The sequence below is a fragment of the Berghia stephanieae genome, chromosome 1, assembly GCF_034508935.2.
Source record: "Berghia stephanieae isolate SIO BIC M18660-M18661 chromosome 1, UCSD_Bste_1.3, whole genome shotgun sequence".
In the NCBI taxonomy this organism is placed as follows: Eukaryota; Metazoa; Mollusca; class Gastropoda; order Nudibranchia; family Aeolidiidae; genus Berghia; species Berghia stephanieae.
Genome location: NC_088360.1, coordinates 141,832,110 through 141,858,450, shown reverse-complemented (window position 1 = coordinate 141,858,450; position 26,341 = coordinate 141,832,110). Strand labels below are relative to the sequence as shown.

Genomic DNA, 26,341 nt, shown 5'->3' with positions numbered 1-26,341 from the left:
AACATTATATCCAGGTCATAAAATTATAATAGTAAAAAACAGAGAGATAATTTACAAGGAAAAAAATATCAACTCCCACAACAAATAATATACATTTGACTGTTTCCCTCTCAGTGAAGAACACTGGCCAGGGCCAGAACAAAAAAAGCAATTTTAACCCAAGACAAAGACAGAAAACAATCTAAAGAAAGCTTAAACTAACCACTATTGGGTCGGTCCAGAATTCAATTCTGTCAGTGATTTCTTTCTTTGATTTGTTTCATTTCTATAATTGTGAGTCCCTGTTGAGCAAATTGCTGTGAGACTGTGTGTATCCTAGTAGTAAAAACAAATCTTGTTGAATCTCATTCCCTTTAACAATCACACATTTTAAAATCAACCCTACCTACCCACAATCACACATTTTAAAATCAACCCTACCTACCCACACACAAAATCAACCTACTACCACAACACATTTTAAAATCAACCCTACCTACCCACAATCACACATTTTAAAATCAACCCTACCTACCCACAATCACACATTTTAAAATCAACCCTACCTACCCACAATCACACATTTTAAAATCAACCCTACCTACCCACAATCACACATTTTAAAATCAACCCTACCTACCCACAATACACACCTTTTAAAATCAACCCTACCTACCCACAATCACACATTTTAAAATCAACCCTACCTACCCACAATCACACATTTTAAAATCAACCCTACCTACCCACAATCACACATTTTAAAATCAACCCTACCTACCCACAATCACACATTTTAAAATCAACCCTACCTACCCACAATCACACATTTTAAAATCAACCCTACCTACCCACAATCACACATTTTAAAATCAACCCTACCTACCCACAATCACACATTTTAAAAATACAACACTACCTACCCCACAATCACACATTTTAAAATCAACCCTACCTACCCACAATCACACATTTTAAAATCAACCCTACCTACCCACAATCACACATTTTAAAATCAACCCTACCTACCCACAATCACACATTTTAAAATCAACCCTACCTACCCACAATCACACATTTTAAAATCAACCCTACCTACCCACAATCACACATTTTAAAATCAACCCTACCTACCCACAATCACACATTTTAAAATCAACCCTACCTACCCACAATCACACATTTTAAAATCAACCCTACCTACCCACAATCACACATTTTAAAATCAACCCTACCTACCCACAATCACACATTTTAAAATCAACCCTACCTACCCACAATCACACATTTTAAAATCAACCCTACCTACCCACAATCACACATTTTAAAATCAACCCTACCTACCCACAATCACACATTTTAAAATCAACCCTACCTACCCACAATCACACATTTTAAAATCAACCCTACCTACCCACAATCACACATTTTAAAATCAACCCTACCTACCCACAATCACACATTTTAAAATCAACCCTACCTACCCACAATCACACATTTTAAAATCAACCCTACCTACCCACAATCACACATTTTAAAATCAACCCTACCTACCCACAATCACACATTTTAAAATCAACCCTACCTACCCACAATCACACATTTTAAAATCAACCCTACCTACCCTTTCTTCAAATTCAAACCAGATTTAATGGATTATGAATTGGTAATGTCAACATCACTTTCAATTAATTCAAAACATTTTAAAGGTTTACAAGTGCGTGCAATACTGGGTTTTTTTTTTCCGGTCATGATAACAACGCCTGATGATATCACTGTGGTTATAAATGCATGAATAAAGCAGACAACAAAAAATGACAATGACAAAATACCAATCAAAAAGGAATGCAGCAGACATTGAGCTCTTGTGGTAGAAATCTAACAATTCAAACAGTGAAACAATATGTATGTGCCGGTACGACAACAGCCTTACGTGCGGATTTCCTTTTTTTTTTAAATGATTTACAGGCTGGGCTTTATTTAAATCTATCTCTCTATCTTTGCCTTTAAATTTGACGTAAAAATATAAATGTTAATTTCTTGTTTTAACATTTTACAATATAGAATCATCATCATTGATTACAATAAATTTGAAAAGAGTAGAGTTTATAAAATATGATTAAGTTTATATGATAAATAATGGTCTGGTTTACATACAAGGGAGAGAAAGACAATTCATTAGCAAGCAATATATGTATCATGAGTATAGATATATTGCATAATACAGTAGAAATATCATTCATTATCCTACCATAAATGAAATGATTGCTTTCGTCAGACTAGAAGAGATAAAAAAGTCATGGCGCTTATGATCAAAACAATAGTATCAGATCCTTGGATCAAATTCTTCAAGAATCAAAGTGGAATTTACAGACATGAAATTCAACAATTTATTGCAGGGGTTGTTTTGGTTGTTTTTTCAGAGGGGAGGGGATGGGGGGGGGGGGGGGGGGGTTGTGCTAGCGACACTTTTAAGGTCATTCAGTGTCAGAAAAAAGGAAGGAGGAAGATAGCGGAGCAGTCAAAAGAATTTATAGATCTTAAAAAGAGTTCAACTGCACTCACGACGCCTTAAAAAAAAGGAGGACAAAGGAATCGGTTCACATAGGGAGGATTGCATGACACATCAAAATTGATGTCTAGCTTAAGACCGTTTTAAAGTCCCACTAGATACAAGCACAGGATCCTGCCAGGAGGAGTATACCCAGATGGTTTATAAAATCCTTATCAATGTGTAAATGACAATACACTATTGAAAGACGATTTACTTGGAAAAAAGAAATCTCTCACGGCAAAGAGTCTGAAACTAAAAAGTCTCATTCCAAAACAAGGACACAAGGCGACATGGGGAAGGATATATGATCTTGTAGAAGGCATAGCAAGGCTGTGGAACCGATCAGTGAAGGGGGAGGGGAGGGGGGAACGTTCCCCCATCCTTAAGGGAAATTCCACCCACAGCGTGAGATTTTATAACTGAGCCTTTACCCAAATACATTTTACAATTAATTTTGAAAAGATAAGCCCTGTAGGTGGCAAACTGCAGAGAACGACGGGGGAATTATAAAAGTTGAAAATAGATCAAATGTAAATAATTTCAAAAATTTCCTGACAAGACTTTTTACTTTTTACCTCTTAATTCTTTTCAAAATTTCAGCTTGAAAATTATGCATATTTTCTTTCAATTCTCAAGATTTTAGTTTGAGCAAAAAAATAGGGAAATAAAAGAAGAAAAAAAACAACAAAGAATGCATTTAAAATAGTATAACACATAAGTAAACAAAGACAGGATATTGGACACCGAAATTAGAACAATTGTTTGGACATTCAATAAGTGCAACAGTATTCTACAATGAAATGAACGATATCTGAATCTACAAAAGTAAAGAAAATGAGGATAATATACAAATTTGGACGAATTCAAGGTTCAAAGCTAAGCTGTTGCTATCTCTCTTTGTTTTCTGGGAATATATCAAAACCAACATATCAATGACAAGATTTTGAGAGATAAGCTAGAATTACAAATCCAAATGAAATATTTTCACCTATTATCATCTGATCTTTGATTGGAACCCGCAAGGAAAGGTTGGGCGTCCAAAACAGACATGGAGGCGCTCACTGCCAGACGAAATGAAAATGGCAGGCCTCACCTGGTAGGCTACCAAGAAAATGGTCAAGGACAGAATTAGATGGCAGATGTTCATAAAGGCCCTATGGTCCACGAGGAGTAAAGAGGATTAAGTAAGTAAGTAAGTTATCTGATCACAAACCCTGATTATTTCTTGCATTTACCAATCATTTGGCCAAATTCTCAAATTTCATCTCCCTTTTCAGTCAGCTGATCCGTTTAAATGCATATTAATATCACAATTTGATTCCACTGATATTATGAAATACAGGAATGTTGGAAGCCAAAGGAGTGACAATTTATTTTTTGAAGTGTCGATAGCTTATCACAAAGAAGAGCGGGTGTCCACACATCATCTCACTGAAATGTTTCAGCCACTTCACCCATTTCAATAAGACATGCTGTGGACCTCTAGCACTAGTTTCTCCCGCCTTTATATATCATTATATTACTATTCCATATTATCTTTGTTGTTGGCTAAAGAGAAGTTTCAGTCTGACACGATCCAATTATTCTTATTTGATTTTTTAAAAATAAAATTAAGTCTTTAAAAATCCCTTTATTTATCACCAAGGGGAAATATGTCTTTAGGGTCTAATCCAAAAGAAGAATGGAATAATCAAGGCATCAGCTACTGCGCAGTGCTGCAAACATAGTAAAGGTGAGGTGCTCAAGGCCACCCAAGGACTCAAACCCAGTACTTTCTGGGTACAAAGCAAAGACTGTGCCACGTTGACCCATTAGGCTGTTTTATCAATATTGCTCAATACTTTTGGAATCCAATCTATTGAGTTTATAATTCAGAGAAGAGAATATCCCAGGCGATTTATGGATTCTATATCATTGGAGAGAAATACCCTGGCTATCTGCATATATCAGACAATCAAATCAGACATATTAACTATAATTATTTTGCCATAGCAAATTATGACACAAATGGGACGAGGATCCTTAAAATTACCAAAACAATTCTGTATTTCAATAATTCAATCATCTACAAATATTAAAAATCCTGGATTGCAACGATTTTGAACAATTAGATCACTGTTTATCTTTAGTAAAAAAAAAATGTTAATGTACACACATAAGCCAATTGATAAATAAACAAAATGCAACAAATAAAATCTTAACTACCAGTATTTCCTACAGATTAAAACAACTGACACCAACGCTATCAAATAATGCAAACGATCAAACTGAAAGTGTATCTTTGAACTGATGAATATGTACAAAAAATATTGATGAATAAATAACATCTCATAACAAAAGAATAATTGCAAGACATTTTGAGATAGCTTTGCTTGCTAAAATATCTTGCTATATCTTTATTGATAAATAAAGTATATTCACAACACAGTGAGGTCTTCCAGCCTTTAAACGACAAGACTTACAACGTTACTAAAGAGAACCCTTACAGCAATGTGACCCAGTCTTCACTGAAGATCTATTCACATCACTGTGATGGCTCTCTTGGTGAAAAAAAAAAAGGTATGACAATATTGTGTTAGAGAATTAAAATGGAAAATAGACCAAATTCATTTCCATTTAATCTGGCCCACTCTAAAATCACATACAGAATTTGTATAAAGGTTCTCTGAAAATAATATAAACAACCCCTACAGGAAAAGAGATGGATAAACTTAATCGGAGGGAAGTGGTTGCTTCATCAAAACCTTAAACGAATCAGCAAAAAATTAATTTTGCTAAAACACATTATCATGCAGCTAGTTATATTCCTATTTTATCTTTCAAAAAGAAGAATTCTTCAAAGTAAACCGCAGAGATCATAAAAACATCATGAAAAAAATAAACCCCACTCAAAAGGTCTAAAATTAATTTAACATCCAGATACCCCATATTGTCATATCACCTAAAAATAAAAAAGAGACATTTGAGGCCCGGAAACCAGTTTTATTCAACTGCAATTAGGATTTGTATACATCAAAACAGCTTCCAGTTTTGCATTGATACTATTTAATTTCTCAATATTGCATGAATATTCTATGAAATATTATAGACCTGCATAAAATCCCATCATAATCAATGACGTAGTAATATTGTAAACGACGTTCAATCCACATTTCAGGTAGTTTGTAATTCCGTTTTAAAGTTGGCATCATTAGGTTAACAATTCTCCATTTGCACATCACAATAAACAAGGACTTATAGTGTTCAATACAAATTTTGCAAAACAAGATGGCTTCAACTTTCAGCATTGTCAAAATGTTGTTTTTGTTTTGTTTTTAAGGGTTTTACGGTGCTTGCAACACATTTCGGTTATGTCAGCGCCAGTAAAAAGGAAGAAAATGGGATAGTAAAAAGTTCTAGAATTACAATTAAAGCATCCAAGAAAAAGTAAGACAAAGGGGAACTGGGAACAAATAGGGATCATATGTAGATTCCAAGAGCATATAATCAATGTACTTAGTTTGAGATCACCAATAAGTCTCATCCGGACAAAAGCACGGTCCCCAATAAGAGGAATACACTCAAATGCTTACATTATACATTCAAAATAACAAATATAATAATACATAACAGAGAGATGATTTACAAGGAAAAAAATATCATCTCCCAAAACAATAATTATGCATTTGACTGTTTCCCTCCCAGCTAGTACTCCGGCCAGGGTCAGGACAAAACCAAGTAATCTCATTCCAAGACAAAGACAGAAAGCATGTTGGAAAACAGATATAAGGGGATAGAAGACACAGTATGTAGGGGGAGGTCAGGAACCCCACCCAAGTCAAAATGTTTGTGCTTGATCGACAAGAGTTTCCTGACCTTACAATGTATCAGCCGGTTAAATAATCATTACAACAATAGCACATATAAGCCCTCTCTTTGAAAGCATGTAAAATTTAAATGCAGAATACAAGATATGCATACAACACAATAATATTGATATTGTAACAGTTCATGATATCCGAATATAATAATACAACAGCTTTGCTTTGATTTTTAAAATATCTACTCATGATAGAACTCTGCCCTAAATATCAAATTACTCACTGAAATTATTCGACATAAAGTGGAAAGGGAATGAGATTTTTTATTACAAAAACTTTTATCTAACGAATTCTGTAAGCCTTCTCTAAGACCACGTGTATATTTTTATAATTTTCAAAATGTATTCCATCCTCTTTGAAAAATAGAAAAATTGCCCTTTTGAAAAAATATTACATCAATAAATAATTGTCACTATTTTTCACAAAATACTAGGATGATTGTTCCTGCATTGGTTTTGGTGTCGCCACAATGTTGTTGACTGAACCAATTCGCATGAAAAACTTGCGGAGTGTGGTCATGATTTCGTGTTTGAGGGGAAGAGTGATGACTTCACACAACATGGGATAGTAAACACTGGAATGGACTTTGAACTGGAAACAGACAAATATAACACTGGTTGAGTTTTGGTGACAAGTAATCAATATTATGAAGAATGATATAATAAAACGAGCGCATTTATATAATGCAATATCTACTAAGCATGCTCAAAGCACTTTACAAGCAGTCCCTCGCCAACCGCAAAACTCAACATGTAGTTAGGCTATCTTATAATTTTTCAAACAGAGACAATGATATTAACAGCCAGTTACTCGTTTTCCACTGGAGTGAGAGAATCTGAGTGAAGAGCCTTGTCCAAGGACTCAACTAAAACTATGCACTGCTCAAAGCTGGACTCAAACCCTGGACCTTCTGGTTCGAAGGCAACTGTCATACGACTAGATTAAATAGCCGCATTAATCGAAGTAACCAAATTCAGCAATTTTGATTAAGCTATGAAAGCATGCATCTGCGATTATAATGATACGAGTGTAAAAAAAACACATATATTGAAATTGAAGGCAAAATTGATTTTTATATATATTTGACAAAGACAATTAATCAGCTTAGAAGTTTCAGACATGCCCTCTCTCACCCAAATAAGATGATAGATAAATATTACTTAGAATCAGATGAGAGTTTAATGACTGATCAAATGATTGAGATAAAATAATAGTTGTATCTATGGTGGTGAGACACCCTTGGATCTGCAATTTGTGGGTTCAAATTACTGAGATTTGATCTCAAGACTGCCTAGTTATAATAACTCTTCACTTATGCCCTGTCCAGGCAATTTGTGTCTCGTCTGAGACCACTTTGAGAGTCCCATGCATCAAGTACAGGCAAAGGATCTCAAGAATAAGGGATTTACTCAAATGCTCAAAAATACATATCAACAATTACAATTACAACAATAGAATATTAATGGCTTCGGTAGCACTAATGCTAGGCCAAATCACTTGTTTTGTTTGTTTGTTTTTCATTGTTTTAAGGCGGTTGCAACACATTAAGGTTATATCAGCGCCAGTAAAAAGGAAGAAAATGGGATAGTAAAAAGTTCTAGAATTACAAGTAAAGCACAAAAGAAAAGGTGAGACAATGGGGAATTGGTTCAAATAGGGAACAGATGTAGATTCCAAGAGCACACCTTCAAAGTACTAAGTTTGAGATCACCTAAAAGTCTCATCCAGACACAAGCACAGGTCCCAACTAAGAGGAATACACTCAAATGTTTACAAATCATATAATATAATATGTAAACTAAACATAATACAATGCATAACAGAGAGATGATTTACAAGGAAAAAAATATCATCTCCCAAAACTATAACTCTACATTCAACTGTTTCCCTCCCAGCCAAGGACCTCTGGCCAGGGTCAGGACAAAACTAAGTGATCTCATTCCAAGACAACCACAGGAAACAATTGGAAAACGGGTATGGGAGGATAGAAGACACAGCATGTACCTCCCTGCCCACAATGGTAGGTCAGGATCCCAAAACTATCCAATGAAAATGCTTCAATTTGACATGTTATCCAATCTTTCATGTCCATTGGACTTTTATACCATCCTTATGTTTAAAACAATCTCCTGCATAATTGAGTTTTCCCCAAGTCGAATAGTTTGCTAACAAAGTATATATCTTGTGACACTTTGCATCAATTACTGTTAGATATTTACACATTAATGAAAACTCAAAGGTAGGTTAACTCCCGTGTCAATTGATAATATCAATCAAAGCATCTTACCCTGTCATCTGGCATTCTCATTAATCGGATCAGCAACAACAACAACAAACTAGCCCAAGCCTCTCTGTGGCTGTCTGACTGGAGGGACAGGAAATACTCCAAGGCTTCTTTACATACGCTGAAAGAAAGACAAGGATCAAAAGGGAAACTTTTACAGTATTGATTAAACAATGGCATTTTGTAATACGCAGATCAAGTACACTAAAACTAATTTATACTGTCAAATGAAAATAATTACTGGGAAAGGGATGATAAAAGGTGAATATTCATATTTTTTCTGAACATTTCCAGTAACTTAAAAACTATTGATATAAATATGAAAAATAAACAACATCCACTTCTTTATATTACACACAGTACAAAGCAAAACACTTTATGTTACACTACTCAATTTATACCTCAAGAGCTTTTTCTCCACATCTGGCCAAGAATCTTTCCTGTCATCATCGTTGTACAACCGGAACAGGATACGGAACAGACAGGCTAAACTTTGTGTTTCCTGCTTCAGCAGATTGGGCTTGGCTTTGCCCTTGAAACCTAAATATGGAGTAGCGTCAACAACACACAGTCAAATATATCAAGTCAATATGATTGAGCAAATAAAAGTGGGGTTCAATTTTACTTTATTCTGACATCATGTTTGGTGGGGAGGAGTTGGCCAAGTGGTTAAAGCACTGCACTGTGACCCAGGAGGTCCCAGGTTCAAGCCCTACTTCGGGATCTATCGTATTTTTCCTTGGGCAAGATTGTTAAACTTGAATATATTCAATTTAACAACATGGATGATAACTGTTGACATCAAACATATTTTTGTTCATGAAAGACAAGATAATGCCTAGGTAACGGCATCAAAAGATAAATCAATTTTGATAATTTTTAGCATCAGATTTATCTGGACAAATTACCAAATTGAGGCAGCTGGTCAAAGACAGCCCAAGGAAGGGGAACGGATGAGATAATGTCAATAATATATACTAACCAGCTTTCCACAGATTGTTCCTCTGTTCGTGATTGGAATTGAAAGACTTGGCAAATCGGTGGGACTCCAGGAGGCAGTCGACAAACATGATGAGCTGACTTGAGGAGAGGAACTGGTACATCCCCTGGCTTTCACCACTCTGGTCATGGAACGAGTCTGACAGGGAATCGGGGTCCGTCCCCTAGAACCAATAACAAAAGATTGAGTTCGACAGATTTTTGCTTTTTAGTAGCTTTGACAGTGGTTGCGACATTGTAGGTCGTATGTGACAATTTAGGGAGGGAGCAAGCAAATACGCATTTTCAGATATTTAGGAAAAAGGAACCGGTTGGGACGGTCAAAAGATTATAAACTGAGAGACAAATGCAATTACCATTTTCAACATCAATGAATTTAATGCAAAAACAATTGGAAACAATATAAGTAAAACAGTAAATAAAGAATAACCATTTCTAAATTTAACGATACACAACATGTCACATTTGTTTCAATTTCTATATAATTTATTTGAACTTATGACGCTGACTAAAAGTTTGTGATGACACTAAATCTTTTGTAACCACTTTATGCATTCAAGCATGGGAAATGTGTGGACCTCATTGAGGGTGCGATAAATAGGGATTTTACAGTACATTGTCCTCCATATATTACCTGGGCAACAGCCAAGTTTTCAGCATCCTCTCTGCGACTGGTGGCTGGAAAGAATACAATATCATCTATAGTCTGAATGAGTTCCAGCTGGACGACACAGCGAATCAACAACCCTTGGAATACCATCTGGTCATTGGCTGACTCTGAATAGAAATATGCATTAGCAAAAAGATTGGACACGTGTATCACAACCTGTAAATCTATTATCAATGTAGTGTATCATCTGTATCTATATTATATCTTTGCGAAGTTGACACTTTGTCTTGATTGTTTGTTGCTTTAGGTCTCTTCCAACACAATTGAGGTTATATGAGAGACCGCTGAAACAAAAAAACAAGCAATCTAACAAAAATAGTACAAATGTAAATCAAAATCATAACCTAAAGATATCATAAGCTAAATTATAAATAACCAAGAACAAACAGACAGAAGATTTACAGAAAAAAAAAATATCCCCTGTCAAAAATACAATCACAAACCAAAGAAGCAGGATAGGCTAGTAAAGAGAAGAAGAAACGACATCACTATCAGATCGTACACCCATGAGAACATCATAGGTATATGATTCAAGGGTGATGCTCCCATCCAACCACCCGCACACTTTGTCTTGATTGTTAAATTTGACTTGTGGATAAAGTCTTCTTATAAAGAACAAACAGTGGAAAGCAATCCACCTTTTAGCAAAGCATATAAGTTGTCATTATATGTTTAGAAAAGGTTATAAGACTATACAACCATTAAAAATATTAACACCAGAGCAATCTTCATAATGTAATGAGTCAAAATTAGTACAAGATCATCTAGTTATCCCCTAAACTGAGAGATAATTATGCAATGTATAATGTCTCTCCAGTTAAGCTCTTTATTTAAAACTATAATAATAATAATATAAAATATTTTCAGTTAATGTACAAATTTTGTTTTTAAACAGTGTTTATAACAAATTATGAATTAAGACAACTGGTTTAAAGATTGCTGGACGAAAATTAAGATCCATATAAAAACTATTTATTATGTCACGACAAGAAATTTCTTGTTTCAATAAAACAGATTCTATCAAATGTATTGATAAAATGCAACAGAATAAAGGCATAAGAAAGATCATCATCGTAATCATAATCCTCATCTTCATAATCATCATCATCAACACCATTCTTACTTCTGATAGGCTTTGTGTCTTGGTGTGAGGTGTGCGAATCTTGTGACACGGTACTCTGTACACTGATAACACTGTCTGCTCTGTCAAGACGTACTGAGTCGGTCTTGTTGTCTTCCTGCAGATAAATAAAAGAGGTGGGGTAGAAAATGATACATTAGTTTGTAAAAGTGAATTTGATTTTATAATTCATGACTATTGGCGTTGTTTTCCATTTACAGCACCATCTTTTTAATGTTTGTCATAATTATAAATTTAAATATATAGGCTTCGTTCATAACAAAGAAAATGTTTGTCATACTTGAAATTAAGACAAAAGGTCAAATTTATGTCAAATATTATGAGGAAACAATTCAACCCTTTCAATACAAATAAATAAAATGCTTCAAACACTGGCTTGTCATAACTTACATCTTTCAAAACTTTTAATAAACATAGTTGGATAGAGTGTGAAAACAACAAAAGACAACATTAAAAAAAAAAAATATCTAAACACATTTAACGACTTATTGACATGGAATGATTTACTTACACCAGATGTAACAGTATTATTTGCTTCTGATTTGGTGGGGCTTGTGCTATCCACCACTGTTTCTGGTTGCCAAGTTAGAAGCCTGAAAATGGAAGTTAAAAATATACAAATTATGATAACACCATTCTTCTACTTTGGTGGCGGCTTTATTTTCTTCCCTAAATGAGGCTATTTTATTTCTTCCCTAGCCGCCAAGACCTTAATTCTAAGTTATTCTCATCACCATTGCATTTATAATCATAGACAAAAAAAAAAACTGCAAATATATTTGGCAAAGTTGAAGACTTTGAAGACAAAACATGAAGCATATAATGGATGTCTTGAGTGCAAACTATTCTGATTATAATTAGAATAATGATATGATGTGACCTTGGACCTCTGCTGAAAAACACAAATGTGGTTGTTTTAATACAGAACATAAGGACTGAACAAAATGTGGAAAGGGAAAACAGATTTAGGGAGAAAGAAGAAGGTGCAGCAAGAGTGACTTCCCCTAGCCACCCCACGTGACATCAAAAGCCACTCCCCCATGAAAAGATTTGAACTCTTTCTGATGTTTCCTTACTTGTTTGGAATGGTAGATTTGAAGATGTCCAGCATACAACTGCAGGTTTTGTCCCAGGCATCAGATGAAAACTTACTGCCATTGGAGATGACAAGATTTTCCAGACAGTTTGTACCTGACCTAGAAACAACAAAAGAAAAGTATAATATTTTCAAATGTGTCACATGATAAAATGAACGGTCCCATAAACTTTGTGCAGCTACATGGTCTTGTGGTATGGTATTCGCCTTCAGATCGGAAGGTCAAGGTCTGTATACTTAAACTTGTTGCAAATATTTAAAAAATTTGAAATATTGGACAAAATAAACCAAAACTGCCACTGCTAGTACCATAGCAAGCAATCCAGAATTTGTCCATTTTATAAAAAAAAAACAAAGCTCTGAATTCGTTTCACTTTTTCTTATTTTCCTCCTTAAGCTCTTTACTATGTTAACATCTCATGTATTGGTTTTGTTTACATTAGAATTGCCAGATGTAAAGGAACTTTTAGTGACAGGCAATGAATTTTGCATTCAACAATACTTTGTGAACATGAATTTTGTGTAATTACATAAGAAACTTGCAAACCTGGCTAATTGTTCGTTGTCTTGAGCTACACACCACTGTAGCATCTGGAAAAGTTCTGTGAGGAGGAGGGGAGATAATTGCTGGTAGTACTGGGAGAAAACATCGATAATGGCGTACAGGGCGTGGTTGCAGGTTGTTGTCATCCATTCTGATTTCTAAGAGGGATAAAAAATCATATAGATCTTAATTATATGTCAATTAGGCGATAACTATGTTGCATGCTCCATCAAAATATCACTTACTACAAAGAATTAAAAATAATCAATAATTTTATAATAAAACACTAAGTAATTCCTGAAACTTAAATGTCATTGCTGATGAGAGGTATAAAATCTGTGAGGTAGCACCTCACTCTTTTCTTTAATAATAATAAATAAAAAAATCCATTTTTAAACTTAACTTTTAAAAAATAACATGAATTATTGTTGAAAACAAAATTCATGGACATGAATAATGAATACGAAATTCAATGCATGTTACAAAAGATTTTTTTCTTAATGCAAACTGTTGTTCCATATTTGAATCATGATTCCTTGTTTATTTTCTAAACAACATATACATATTAGCAGCAAAACAACAAAATACTCATCAATGACAACTTTATATTTTTTTAACTTCCTATTAAAATTTCAAAAAACTTATGAATCCTGGTACAAACCTCACTCTGCTGCTCTGGTAATTTCATGACATCAAATATTCTAAAGACGATACGGAACAAATCCTTCCACCAGTGAGATTGGAAACTCTCTCCATACGTCTTCATAATCTCAAACATGACTGTAAGACCTCTGGATAAGACAAAAAAATTACCAAATTATCAATAAATTATACATTTTAAAAAAAAATCTAAAACAATATGCAATCATAAATTTCTTGATGACTCAAGGAAAACAAAAATATTTATGCTTCAAAGGTAAATTTCCATTATCCTAAAATTTCACTTCAGATTTCGTTTTTATAACAACTTAATGCATTTTGCACTCTGTAAAATAACGTCATAACATAAGTTTAATCTAGCTGAACATAATATTGAAATTTAAAAATTCCCTCAGATTAGCATTGCCCTTAGGGGCTTGGAAACGTGTGCTATTAAAAAGAGAGATGAAAAATTGTATATCAAAACAAGATCATGTGTTATAAGAAAAATCAATGAACAGAGAACTCTACTATTATGATCATCAGAAAAGCAAGAGTGTGATCATTTTTAACTAGCAAAATTAATATCAAAGTTAACAGCAAAATTGCCCTACACGGGAAGGCCCAGGAGAACAGTGGAGGGAGAGATGAGAGAGTGCCAGCATGGAGACTTGGAGCTCCCTGAAGAGGATGGTCATGGACAGAGGAAGGTAAAGGTCTTTCGTTGGCACCCAATATGCCATCTGGCTTAATGGGCAGTAAGTAAGTACTGTTAATAGTTATGCTATTGCCTGATGTAAACAAGAAATTCATAAAAGATCCATATGTACAAACATAATGATTACCTTGTCCTTACATCCAGTTTACACCTATTGATGACACAAGATAATTCAAACAAGACGGGAAACCAGCCTTTCACCCACACTCTGTCTTCTTCCGGTACGTTAATCTCTTCTCCAGCATGCTCTCGGAACATCTGGAATTTCAATCAAATATCTTTTAGAAACAAAGAAGCCGGTAAGACAATAAAATGACTTCATTAAAAACACTTAAGAAACTGTCAGGTGTTGGGCTTTGAGTATATTCTTTAATATCATGTATTATAATGTAGCATATTTCCACAGTTGAACTATGCAAATTATGCTTAACATTGTTATAACTAGGTATTCTACACACAATCTATAAAGAGAATAATCTTGGAAAAGACTCTATACTCAAATTCGCTCACCTGATTCAGGTGTAAAATGAGTACCTGGCCGTAAACAGTGTTGTCTCTGTCAGAAAAGAAATTGTGGTATAGCCTAACAGGCATCATGTCTCATCCTACATGTTAAGTGATTCTGTTGGCTATGGACCCCTTGTAAAGCACTCGAGCACACTTGGTGAATATTGCACTATAAAAATGCTCAAGTTTGGGGGGGGGGTGTTCATACAGCAATCCATAGCGGTTCTAATCATTCAAAGAAGAATTTCCCTAATAAGGATGAAACAATTTACTATTTAAAAAAGCACACATGCAAACAACAACAGACTTACATTAGGCTTCTCAGCCACATATTTGGCACAATTTCGTATGAGCCTGATCGCCTCCATGCTGGTGTCTGGGAAGGCAGCATTGCAGGCAAACTCTGACAAGCACTTAACGGCATCTTGGAATGAGTCGATGATGGCAGCAAAGTGTTTCTCAAATATATTTACTGGAAAGGAAAACAGAGACAGGAAGTTAATTCATTTCTTACACTTTCATTGAGGGTAAGAGAATCCACTCTAATGTTTTAAACTGAAATTGACCAAATTAATAACTTAATAAAGCAAGCTAGAATATACAAAGAGCTGTGAACAGTAATCTTCACTTAGTTTCATTCTGTTTGCTTACTCCAATGAATCAATTTAGTTGCCTAAAATAAATAATTTATCTTATTTACCATGATTGACGAGCACCTTGAGGTTTCTACAAATGGTACTATAGAAATATGCTTATTATTATGATCATAATTATCATCACTGTTATTGTCATTATTATTATTATTATATATATTATTTTATTATTATTATTATTATTATTATTATTATTATTATTATTATTATTATTATTATTATTATTATTATTATTATTATTACTTTAACAAAGACAAAAAATCCAACAAGGTTTTGCTTAAACAAATAGATTCCCTAAAAATGCATTTCTTTAATACATACATTTTGATTTAATAATTTCAAATGTAACATTTCACTTACAAATAATCTTCCCTGTAGTCTGGAACGACAAGTCAACAATGCCTTCATCATGGTCAGAGGCAGCTAAATGGAAAACACTGAAAATGTTCTTCCATCCAGATTTGATGTTAGCGGCCTGAGAGTTGACCATCTGAGCTACGCACCTCACCACCATGTCACGGATTGCAGGGGATCTGGCATGATTTACAAACGAATGATATGTCAGTAAAATTTGGTGAGGCATGCAAGGACCTGCTAACAAGTCGGCAACAAAAACACTTGTAGGTATTTATTTTTCTATGTCAGGATGAAAGGTCAATAAAAGTAATTTTTTTAATGTAGTTCACAGGTAACTATAAAGTTAGAGAGACATCAACTGAAAAGCACCAGCCTTGAGTAATACGAAAATCAACACCATAAGGGACTTATTTACTCTACATCTATTTTTGTTTTGTTTTGTTTTGTTTGTTTTTAAGGGTTTTACAGCGCTTGCAACACATTTAGGTTATATCAGCGCCAGTAAAAAGGAGGAAAATGGGATAGTAAAAAGTTCTAGAATTACAATTAAAGCATCCAAGAAAAAGTAAGACAAAGGGGAACTGGGAACAAATAGGGATCAGATGTAGATTCCAGGAGCATACCATCAATGTACTTAGTTTGTGGATCACCAATAAGTCTCATCTGGACACAAGCACTGCCCCCCCCCCCCCCCCCCCCCTAAGAGGAAAACACTCAAATGCTTACATTATAAATTATAACAATTATAATAATACATAACAGAGATGTGATTTACAAGGAAAAAAATATCATCTCCCAAAACAATAACTATGCATTTGACTGATTCCCTCCCAGTCAGGACCCCGACCAGGGCCAGGACAAAACCAAGCAATCTCATTCCAAGACAAAGACAGAATGCAAGTTGGAAAACAGATATAGGGGGATAGAAAACACAATAAGTACCTCCCTGCCCACTATGGGAGGTAGGAACCCCACCCAGCACATCTATTTTTTTTTAAATAAATAAAACAAAACATACCTATTTCTTTTCATTATATGTTCAAAAGGACGCAAGAAATCTTTTTGGAATCTAAAGTTGGCGAATTCTCCCTTCTCAATAAATTTCATGGATAGCTGCCTCAAAGAATCAACAGCAAAGAAGGCAATGTCTTCATTTGGATTGCAGCCCACCTGTGTAATTAAAGATTGAAAGGGGGGGGTGAAAAAATTAAAGATAAACTGTGCATTAAAAATCGTAAGTGGGAAAAGAAAAACAAAGTTTGGGGGAAGGGATGGATTAAATGATATAAAGCATTAAAATTTAATGGGGCAGGCACTTATGTTGGTAACAACAAGATATGAAGTGAGTAGAAAAGTGCCAGAAGACAATAGAGAATAAAAAAAATTTTTCCGCGACGGTGGTGGGGTTTGAACCTGCGACCTTATTGGTACGACAACTCCGCCTGGCAGGTGAGAGCGTGGCTCTACCGTGTGAGCTATCCACGAACACAAAAATATTCGTTTCAAACCCAAAGTCATTTCTAGATCCCTCTCTCACCCACTTCTTGAGATCGCCGATTCGTTCACCACCATCGCGAAGTAATTTTGACCAGCAGTTAAGCTTAATAGCCAATATTCTCATCACAAACATATAACATAGAAACGATTGAGACATTGAGTATGCTCCGGTGTATGGGGTGAATTTTTAATTCAGAAAAGTGAGTGGAGCAGGCACTTATGTTGGTAACAACAAGATATGAAGTGAGTAGAAAAGTGCCAGAAGACAATAGAGAATAAAAAAAATTTTTCCGCGGCGGTGGGGGGTTTGAACCTGCGACCTTATTGGTACGACAACTCCGCCTGGCAGGTGAGAGCGTGGCTCTACCGTGTGAGCTATCCACGAACACAAAAATATTCGTTTCAAACCCAAAGTCATTTCTAGATCCCTCTCTCACCCACTTCTTGAGATCGCCGATTCGTTCACCACCATCGCGAAGTAATTTTGACCAGCAGTTAAGCTTAATAGCCAATATTCTCATCACAAACATATAACATAGAAACGATTGAGACATTGAGTATGCTCCGGTGTATGGGGTGAATTTTTAATTCAGAAAAGTGAGTGGAGCAGGCACTTATGTTGGTAACAACAAGATATGAAGTGAGTAGAAAAGTGCCAGAAGACAATAGAGAATAAAAAAAATTTTTCCGCGGCGGTGGTGGGGTTTGAACCTGCGACCTTATTGGTACGACAACTCCGCCTGGCAGGTGAGAGCGTGGCTCTACCGTGTGAGCTATCCACGAACACAAAAATATTCGTTTCAAACCCAAAGTCATTTCTAGATCCCTCTCTCACCCACTTCTTGAGATCGCCGATTCGTTCACCACCATCGCGAAGTAATTTTGACCAGCAGTTAAGCTTAATAGCCAATATTCTCATCACAAACATATAACATAGAAACGATTGAGACATTGAGTATGCTCCGGTGTATGGGGTGAATTTTTAATTCAGAAAAGTGAGTGGAGCAGGCACTTATGTTGGTAACAACAAGATATGAAGTGAGTAGAAAAGTGCCAGAAGACAATAGAGAATAAAAAAAAATTTTCCGCGGCGGTGGTGGGGTTTGAACCTGCGACCTTATTGGTACGACAACTCCGCCTGGCAGGTGAGAGCGTGGCTATTGTCTTCTGGCACTTTTCTACTCACTTCATATCTTGTTGTTACCAACATAAGTGCCTGCTCCACTCACTTTTCTGAATTAAAAATTCACCCCATACACCGGAGCATACTCAATGTCTCAATCGTTTCTATGTTATATGTTTGTGATGAGAATATTGGCTATTAAGCTTAACTGCTGGTCAAAATTACTTCGCGATGGTGGTGAACGAATCGGCGATCTCAAGAAGTGGGTGAGAGAGGGATCTAGAAATGACTTTGGGTTTGAAACGAATATTTTTGTGTTCGTGGATAGCTCACACGGTAGAGCCACGCTCTCACCTGCCAGGCGGAGTTGTCGTACCAATAAGGTCGCAGGTTCAAACCCCACCACCGTCGCGGAAAAAAAATTTTTATTCTCTATTGTCTTCTGGCACTTTTCTACTCACTTCATATCTTAAAATTTAATGGCATAATTTATCAACCAACCAAGTTTCTACTCCCTGATCAAATACAAAATCAAAATGTAAAGTGTAGTTAAGGTTGCTAACATTAATAAACAATAGTCCAGACCTGTAAGTGGCAGACAATCAAATTGTCTGAAAATTTTTCATGGTAGCAGTTATAAGTCAAGATGCAAACATTGAGTGCAAAATGATGATGACAAGAGTAAATGATTGCAGAGATTTTGTTGGAAATCCGGCAATTGTCAGACACATTTTAAAGGTCTGAATAGTCTTACACAAGATAGATGCTAAACACACAAACCTTATTAAAATGTTCACTCAAGTAGTGCCAGATCCTGGACCACTGAAGACGGATACGACCCATATTGTAGTATGAGATCTCTACAATTTTCTGCAGGCTAAACATTCGAGGGTGGGAGGTACTGGCCAACTCATCCATGGAAATCTGACAAAGGGCACGGGTGAATTCAACTGCAAAAGTGGAAATATAAAAAAAAGACAATTTGATAATAAAAATTGGAGTTCCTGTATCAGCAAAAAATATATAAATAAAGTAAAAATCACCATAAAAAGGAAATAATCACATTGAGGAAAGTACAAAAATCCTTGAAACTTGGGGAGATAATCTTGTGAATAAATTATCAAATACAGGTTATCATCATGTTATCTGTAATTTATAATCCTCTGCACATGAAAACTGATTTTGCATTAACCTAACATATGATATTTTAAAAATATTTAAACCTATAATTACATCCGCATAAATAACAGAGGAAATTATTGTTTAAATAGAATTAAGTCTCAATGTCAAAATTTCAATTTGATTTTATTTTCAAAGGAAAAAAAACCCAGCAAATTATATTTCTATTAATTTATTTTCCTTTATCAATAAACAAACTACATTAAAAATTTAAAAAACTGGCTTGTAAACCACCTACCAATAGCTTCACCATCAAGTTTTACAGAGCCGGTGAAAATTCGATCTACTGCCACGACCACACTTTGTGAGCTTGTTTCTCCCACAGTTTCCTGGAAGTTGGCAAGTCGCTGTCTGTCCATACTGCCAAAATTGCCACCTTTCACAACTGTGCACGAACAGAAAAGAAGGGGAGAAAACAATAAATTCTATCCCGATGCTTTGCTAGTCTTCTTGGCTATCCAATTATTTAATGGAAACTATCCAATAAAACAACTGATCCATTCAATAATATTCCTTTTCAAAATTAATGCATGAAATCGTTATCAGAAAGGATCAGACTCTGTATACCTTTTGTTCCTTTATTATTCTTGTGTTAAGTTCCTTTTTATTTTAAATTATTTTTTTCAATCTTTCCTGGTCCAAGTCAGTTTATTCATTTCTTTCATTATCAGATCCTACAGACGTCCATCAAGTGACAAATATAAAATCTTTATTTTCTTTGCAATAACAAAATATGGATATCAAATAAAATCTGTTTTAATATTAACATAAAATCAAAGATTCATATAATAAAATTCGTTCTAGCAGATGTATGTGGACAGAACTTGAAAATACATCCATTGATGGGTGAAAAAAAAAATTAAATTAAAATTCTTCTAAAATTATGGTTAAAAATCTATTTCTGGAGGAGAAATTTCAAATCTCAACAAATTAAGACCAAAATAAAATTTGTATATATTCAGATTTATAACTGTAGAGTTTGTCTTACCATCTGAATCATGTGAATCAACAGGATGGTGAGAAGAATGATGTTGGGAATTGTTGCTGGTGACACTGGCAATGTACTTGGTCTTCACACCCGTCCCTATCAACTGGGCAAGTTCCAGTTGGGAAATGCATCGCAAAATCTAATTTGGAGGAAAGAAAACACACCTTATAATACAATTAAATACGTTCAATGTGAAAACTGAAGGTATGAAAATAGACTATTCTTTCCGTTTGTTGATTCAGTTCGCATTTTTTCATATTCAAGAACTGTCACCTTTATTTTTGTCTCCATTTACTTTATCCTTTACTGGGGACAAATAGTATATTTTTCAAAACTCAATATAGAATTATTAATAACAATCAGTGGTTTAAACAACAATAACAAAATTAATACTTTTTTTAAAGGTTACATCAGATAAAATATTGAGTTTTCAATTTTTATTCCTCTCCTGAAGGCAACAGAAAAATTGTAATGTTTGAGTATTCAAATTAAAATCTTGATCTTTTATATGGTACAATATCCACTAAAACGTGCTTGAAGAGCTTCACAAGGACACAAATTTCAAAGATTGAGTCAGATTATTGTTAATTAGACCTTGTCAGAATTCACGTTCACAACAACGCTCTCACCTCCAGCCACGATTTGCCCAAATAGTTGCCATCTGTGTGTGCCACGGAGATAAGGGTTTTGATTGTGTCAATGTTCTTGGTTTTCATCTCAGTCATCGGAGTCACACAGGTCAACAAAGTAAAACGGGATAAGGCTTGGACGTAAGCATCTCTTTCCAACTGGAGGAAAAAGTCAATGATTATTTAAAATTTTGAAATTTACTTTTTCAGAACTAGATAGCATATAAGCTGCATAAATTAATTAAAAATGGAGTAAGAAGTATATATGACCAAAGAAAGAAAAATGCATAAAGTGCATGTTTTTAAATCAGACAGAATAGTCTCAAAAAAATATTTGTCTTAAATGACAAGAGAACTATAATACTAAGGTAAGCAGGCAGGCAATAAGTCATAAGGAGTTTACATTTTCATTTTTCAAAAATTATTTTGACTTATTTTTCTGACATTGTAACCCATATTACCTTTTGTTCTAAAAATGCAAGCCGCAATAATATCGCCAACTAAAAATAAGTTTATTGTGAAAACAGCATATCATACTCCCTAATAAGTTTTTGAAGTAGGATTGATATTTCAACTATTTACCTCCATGTGGAAAATACATGAGATCCTAACAGCACACCGAATACCATCCAAACACAACAAGGCAATTTCATTATCATCACAGTCTTGAAGTCCCACACTGAAGGCAGCTAGGAATGGAGTCCATGCAAGCTGTAATAATAATAATAGTAATAATAATAATAATAATAATAATAATAATAATAATAATAATAATAATAATAATAATAATAATAATAATAATAATAATAATAATAATAATAATAATAACAATAACAATAATAATAATAATAATAATAATAGTAGTAGTAGTAGTAGTAGTAGTAGTAGTAGTAGTAGTAGTAGTAGTAGTAGTAGTAGTAGTAGTAGTAGTAGTAGTAGTAGTAGTAGTAGTAGTAGTAGTACTAGTAGTAGTAGTAGATAGTAGTAGTAGTAGTAGTAGTAGTAGTAGTAGTAGTAGTAGTAGTAGTAGTAGTAGTAGTAGTAGTAGTAGTTATAATAATAGTAAAAATAATAATAATAATAATAATAATAATAATAATAATAATAATAATAATAATAATAATAATAATAATAATAATAATAATAATAAAATAATAATAATAATAAAATAATAATAATAATAATAATAATAATAATAATAATAATAATAAATTCTGCTAATGGGAATTGCTTAAATCTGTTTTAAGAAGAAAGAGAACATCATTATCTATTTAAGAGTTTGTACTAATTTTTCTTTATTGAATTTTCGTCTTGCATAAAGGCTTCAATTGATGATTCTTAATTTTTTCTTCCTTCATTTTTTTTAATTGGGGGAGGAGGGGGGGGGGGGGGGGGGGGGGGGATAGCAGCATTTTTAACAATATCAAGACTTCTTAAAGATATGATAAAAGTTTATGTAAAAAATTTCGAAACATACATCAAAATTTTAGTAAGACCATTCACACCAAAATCATTTCTCTAAATAACAAACATTTCAAATAAGCATTTAAGCATTTACTTGTATTAACATCACCCAATTTATTTATTCTTTAAAAATAAAACACATTCCTGATTTCATATTCCCATCACCTACCGTCATATAAAATGAACTGACATTGCAGGCAAGTGAGAGACTCATTTACTGGAGGTGAATAGGGCAGCAGGAATAGTATTCCCCCACTATAGCATTGAACTCAGTTCGTTCGCATCATGAAGTGAGAGAGCTCTGCGCCACTCACTACACAAGAACATCAAATTGAGGTAAATACCTTAAACATGGGCCTGACATGTTCCTGGTGTGTAGCACTGGTAAAGCTGGCCTGTAAATGACTGACACTCTCCATCAAAGCCTTGGCGGTTTGGGCCATCTGCTCCATTTCCACGTGGTACAATAATTTCCTCTGTTTGTCTGATGTAATGTCTCCTAATAGAAAAAGGAAGAAAAATTTTGATGTTTTTTTCTTTTTTTCTCTTTTTAATTAACCCCCCCCCCCCCCCTTTTGCACTTATGTCAATCCCCCAATGAAACAATAACACACCACTTGCTCGAATATCAACCTCTTGAAGACCTGAGATGCACATTCCTCCCACCAAACCCAAGCATCAGTAACACACTGGAATGGGAACCTGGAACAACTACTTCTAAGTCGTGGCACAAGACCGGAGGGCTAGAGCTCAGGTGGTTGCTGGTCGCGAATAAATAAGTAAGTTAAGCCCCCCCCCCCCCCCCCCCCCCCCCCTCCACGCACACACACACACACAAAAAAAACCCATTGAGATAACGCAAAAACATCATGTGTTGAAATAAAACTAAGTCAACAAGGATAATCATAACACCTGTTATGGATGTGAATATTTAGTTTTTGAAAAATTCAGCCATTGCCCATGTATTTATAACACCATCCAAATCTATTTCAGAAAGTATAAGACCTACGTGCTGAAGTATTTGGTTTGACCCCTCCTGACGTCTTCATCTTGATCTCATTTTCTTTAATTTCATCATAAATATTTGAGAGGTAATCTTGAGGCAAATCTTTGCTGTCGTTGATGCCTCTATTCATCCTGATGTATTGCTCTTTAGTCATCTTGGAATTTGGCTTTACCTGGAATACATTTTAAAAAAACAGAATGTAAGGAAATACATCAACATAGCGTTTTCTTTTGTTTTAAGGAGGTTTACAGCAAATGAAAGAGTTTGGATCAGATCGTTGTTGTTTGTTTTTAAGGATTTTACGGCGCTTGCAACACAGTTAGGTTATATCAGCGCCAGTAAAAAGGAAGAAAGTGGGATAGTAAAATGTTCTAGAATTACAATTAAAGCACCCAAGAACAAGTAAGACATAGGGCAACTGGGAACGAATAGGAATCAGATGTAGATTCCAAGAGCTTACCACCAATGTACTTAGTTTGAGATCCCCTATAAGTCTCATCCATAAGTCTCATCCGGACACAAGCACAAAATCCAACAATGCTTACATTATACATTCAAAATGACAAATATAATAATACATAACAGAGAGACGATTTACAAGGAAAAAAAATATCATCTCCCAAAACAATAACAAGGCATTTGACTGTTTCCCTCCCAGCTAGGACTCCAGCCAGGGCCAGGACAAAACCAAGTAATCTCATTCCAAGACAAAGACAGAAAGCATGTTGGAAAACAGATATAAGGGGATAGAAGACACAGTATGTACCCCACTATGGGAGGAGTTTGGATCAGATCAGTAGCAGTGTTAAATAAAATAATGGGATATTCAAAAAGCAATAGAAATCGAGTTTAGACAAGAGACAGATTAATTGTTATGTATAAAAGAAAGAAAGAAAGAAAGGATAGAAAACAAAAAAGATCATAATTAGTTAAAGCATGACAATCCTAAAAATCATACATTTACATCTCTTTCTTTTTTCTCTCAGATACAAAATGTTAAAAGCAATAAATGCATTTTTACACACATCAAATTGATGATCCCAGTAATCATAAATGGATAAAATGTACCGCATATCAAAGGCTAAAACTGGTCGTCACAAGCTAGAGATAGACTCACTTGAGGATTGTGGAGATCTGTTGTGAGCATGATGATGGAAAAGGCAAGCACATAAGCTGTGTCAGCACTTGCAAAGATCTGAAGGCTGCATTAAGGACAAAAAAACATATATATCACATCAATGGTTAAGATTCATTTTCATAATACAAATATATCAAAACATCTCTCATACTTAGCTCTGAACAAATTAATAGCCATCTGGAATGGAAAACCAGATACTAAGATGACTAAACACAATCAAATGAAAGTTCAGAGCTGAAAATGTGAGATGTATTATACAGAACAGATATCGGGAAAATACATAAAAAAGTCCTCCAGAGTCATGAGGCCCATGGAGCCAGAGTTTATCCCGGTTTCTATAACATGAAAGGGACAATAACAATTGCTTGCTATCCTTTGGATAGGATGCTAGTCTATCGCAGAGTACTTTCTGCCAGATCTAACAGACCCAACAACCCACTCACTGCTAGGTGATCAGGGTTCAGAAAAAAAACTCGACAGCACCCGGGATCAATCTCAGTCCCTTTGCTTGTGAAGCCAGTGCTCTACCAACCGAGTTGTCGGGACCCCCCAGGAAAATACTGACGCAAAATCATTACGTCTGACAAAAGGTTTATTTCTTCTTTTTTTTTTTAAAATCAAAAACTTAATTCAGTCAACTAGATTTAATTCATCCATCTCATATGAAAACAAACGAAATACAGAACTAAAACCAATTTCCCATCTCTCTCATTTCAAAACAAACAAAGTACAGAACTAAAACCAATTTCCCATCTCTTTCATTTCAAAACAAAGTACAGAACTAAAAAAAATTTCCCACCTCTCTCATTTCGAAACAAACAAAATACAGAACTAAGACTAAAACCAATTTCCAACCTCTCTCCAACACCTACTTCACTTAAAAATGATGGTATAATTTTTTTTAATAATGATGTAAAGTTAAAATTAATAGAATTATAAAATTTGATATTTTCTTTTTCTTCTTGGTAAACCATAACAATTGAACCTTTTATTGATCTAAGAAAGAATGCGACAAAAAGAATAAATACAGCCATGCACCGACTAACCTTTGATTACATTCAAAATATCTTGAAGCAAATTTCTCCATGAGCCTGTCAATTTTTTGGGACTCCCCTGGCAAACGGAAACCAGATAGGAATTTCCTGAGAGCATGGACGATGTCCATATCTGTGAAGTCCATCAGGTCAATATAAGAGTACATGACCTCTTTGTGCAACCTAAAAAATCATAAATTGCCATTAAACATTTCAATTTACACATGACATTAAATCTCTTAATGTCTGAACACAACTATCAGTAATATTAAACAATAGGTG

At 34.6% G+C, this 26,341-nt stretch overlaps 1 protein-coding gene across 1 annotated transcript in view; it reads right to left on the bottom strand.

Annotated features, from left to right (window-relative positions):
* Nucleotides 1-1,924: 1,924 nt before the first annotated feature.
* Nucleotides 1,925-26,341, bottom strand: part of LOC144963389 (brefeldin A-inhibited guanine nucleotide-exchange protein 1-like) — a 41,324-nt gene continuing 16,907 nt past the window's right edge. Inside the window, exons 18-40 of the mRNA XM_078897362.1 lie at nucleotides 26,072-26,242; nucleotides 25,005-25,089; nucleotides 23,891-24,059; nucleotides 23,226-23,380; nucleotides 22,000-22,128; nucleotides 21,418-21,576; nucleotides 20,789-20,927; nucleotides 20,039-20,185; nucleotides 19,402-19,571; nucleotides 17,020-17,171; nucleotides 16,005-16,177; nucleotides 15,303-15,463; nucleotides 14,612-14,742; nucleotides 13,789-13,918; nucleotides 13,131-13,285; nucleotides 12,564-12,683; nucleotides 11,999-12,080; nucleotides 11,470-11,584; nucleotides 10,311-10,453; nucleotides 9,660-9,840; nucleotides 9,079-9,217; nucleotides 8,681-8,798; nucleotides 1,925-6,984 (exon numbers count right to left, since the gene is read on the bottom strand). Coding sequence (XP_078753488.1) covers nucleotides 6,823-6,984; nucleotides 8,681-8,798; nucleotides 9,079-9,217; nucleotides 9,660-9,840; nucleotides 10,311-10,453; nucleotides 11,470-11,584; nucleotides 11,999-12,080; nucleotides 12,564-12,683; nucleotides 13,131-13,285; nucleotides 13,789-13,918; nucleotides 14,612-14,742; nucleotides 15,303-15,463; nucleotides 16,005-16,177; nucleotides 17,020-17,171; nucleotides 19,402-19,571; nucleotides 20,039-20,185; nucleotides 20,789-20,927; nucleotides 21,418-21,576; nucleotides 22,000-22,128; nucleotides 23,226-23,380; nucleotides 23,891-24,059; nucleotides 25,005-25,089; nucleotides 26,072-26,242 — 3,286 coding nt within the window. The 3' untranslated portion in view covers nucleotides 1,925-6,822. The remainder of the gene's footprint in view (nucleotides 6,985-8,680; nucleotides 8,799-9,078; nucleotides 9,218-9,659; nucleotides 9,841-10,310; nucleotides 10,454-11,469; nucleotides 11,585-11,998; nucleotides 12,081-12,563; nucleotides 12,684-13,130; nucleotides 13,286-13,788; nucleotides 13,919-14,611; nucleotides 14,743-15,302; nucleotides 15,464-16,004; nucleotides 16,178-17,019; nucleotides 17,172-19,401; nucleotides 19,572-20,038; nucleotides 20,186-20,788; nucleotides 20,928-21,417; nucleotides 21,577-21,999; nucleotides 22,129-23,225; nucleotides 23,381-23,890; nucleotides 24,060-25,004; nucleotides 25,090-26,071; nucleotides 26,243-26,341) is intronic.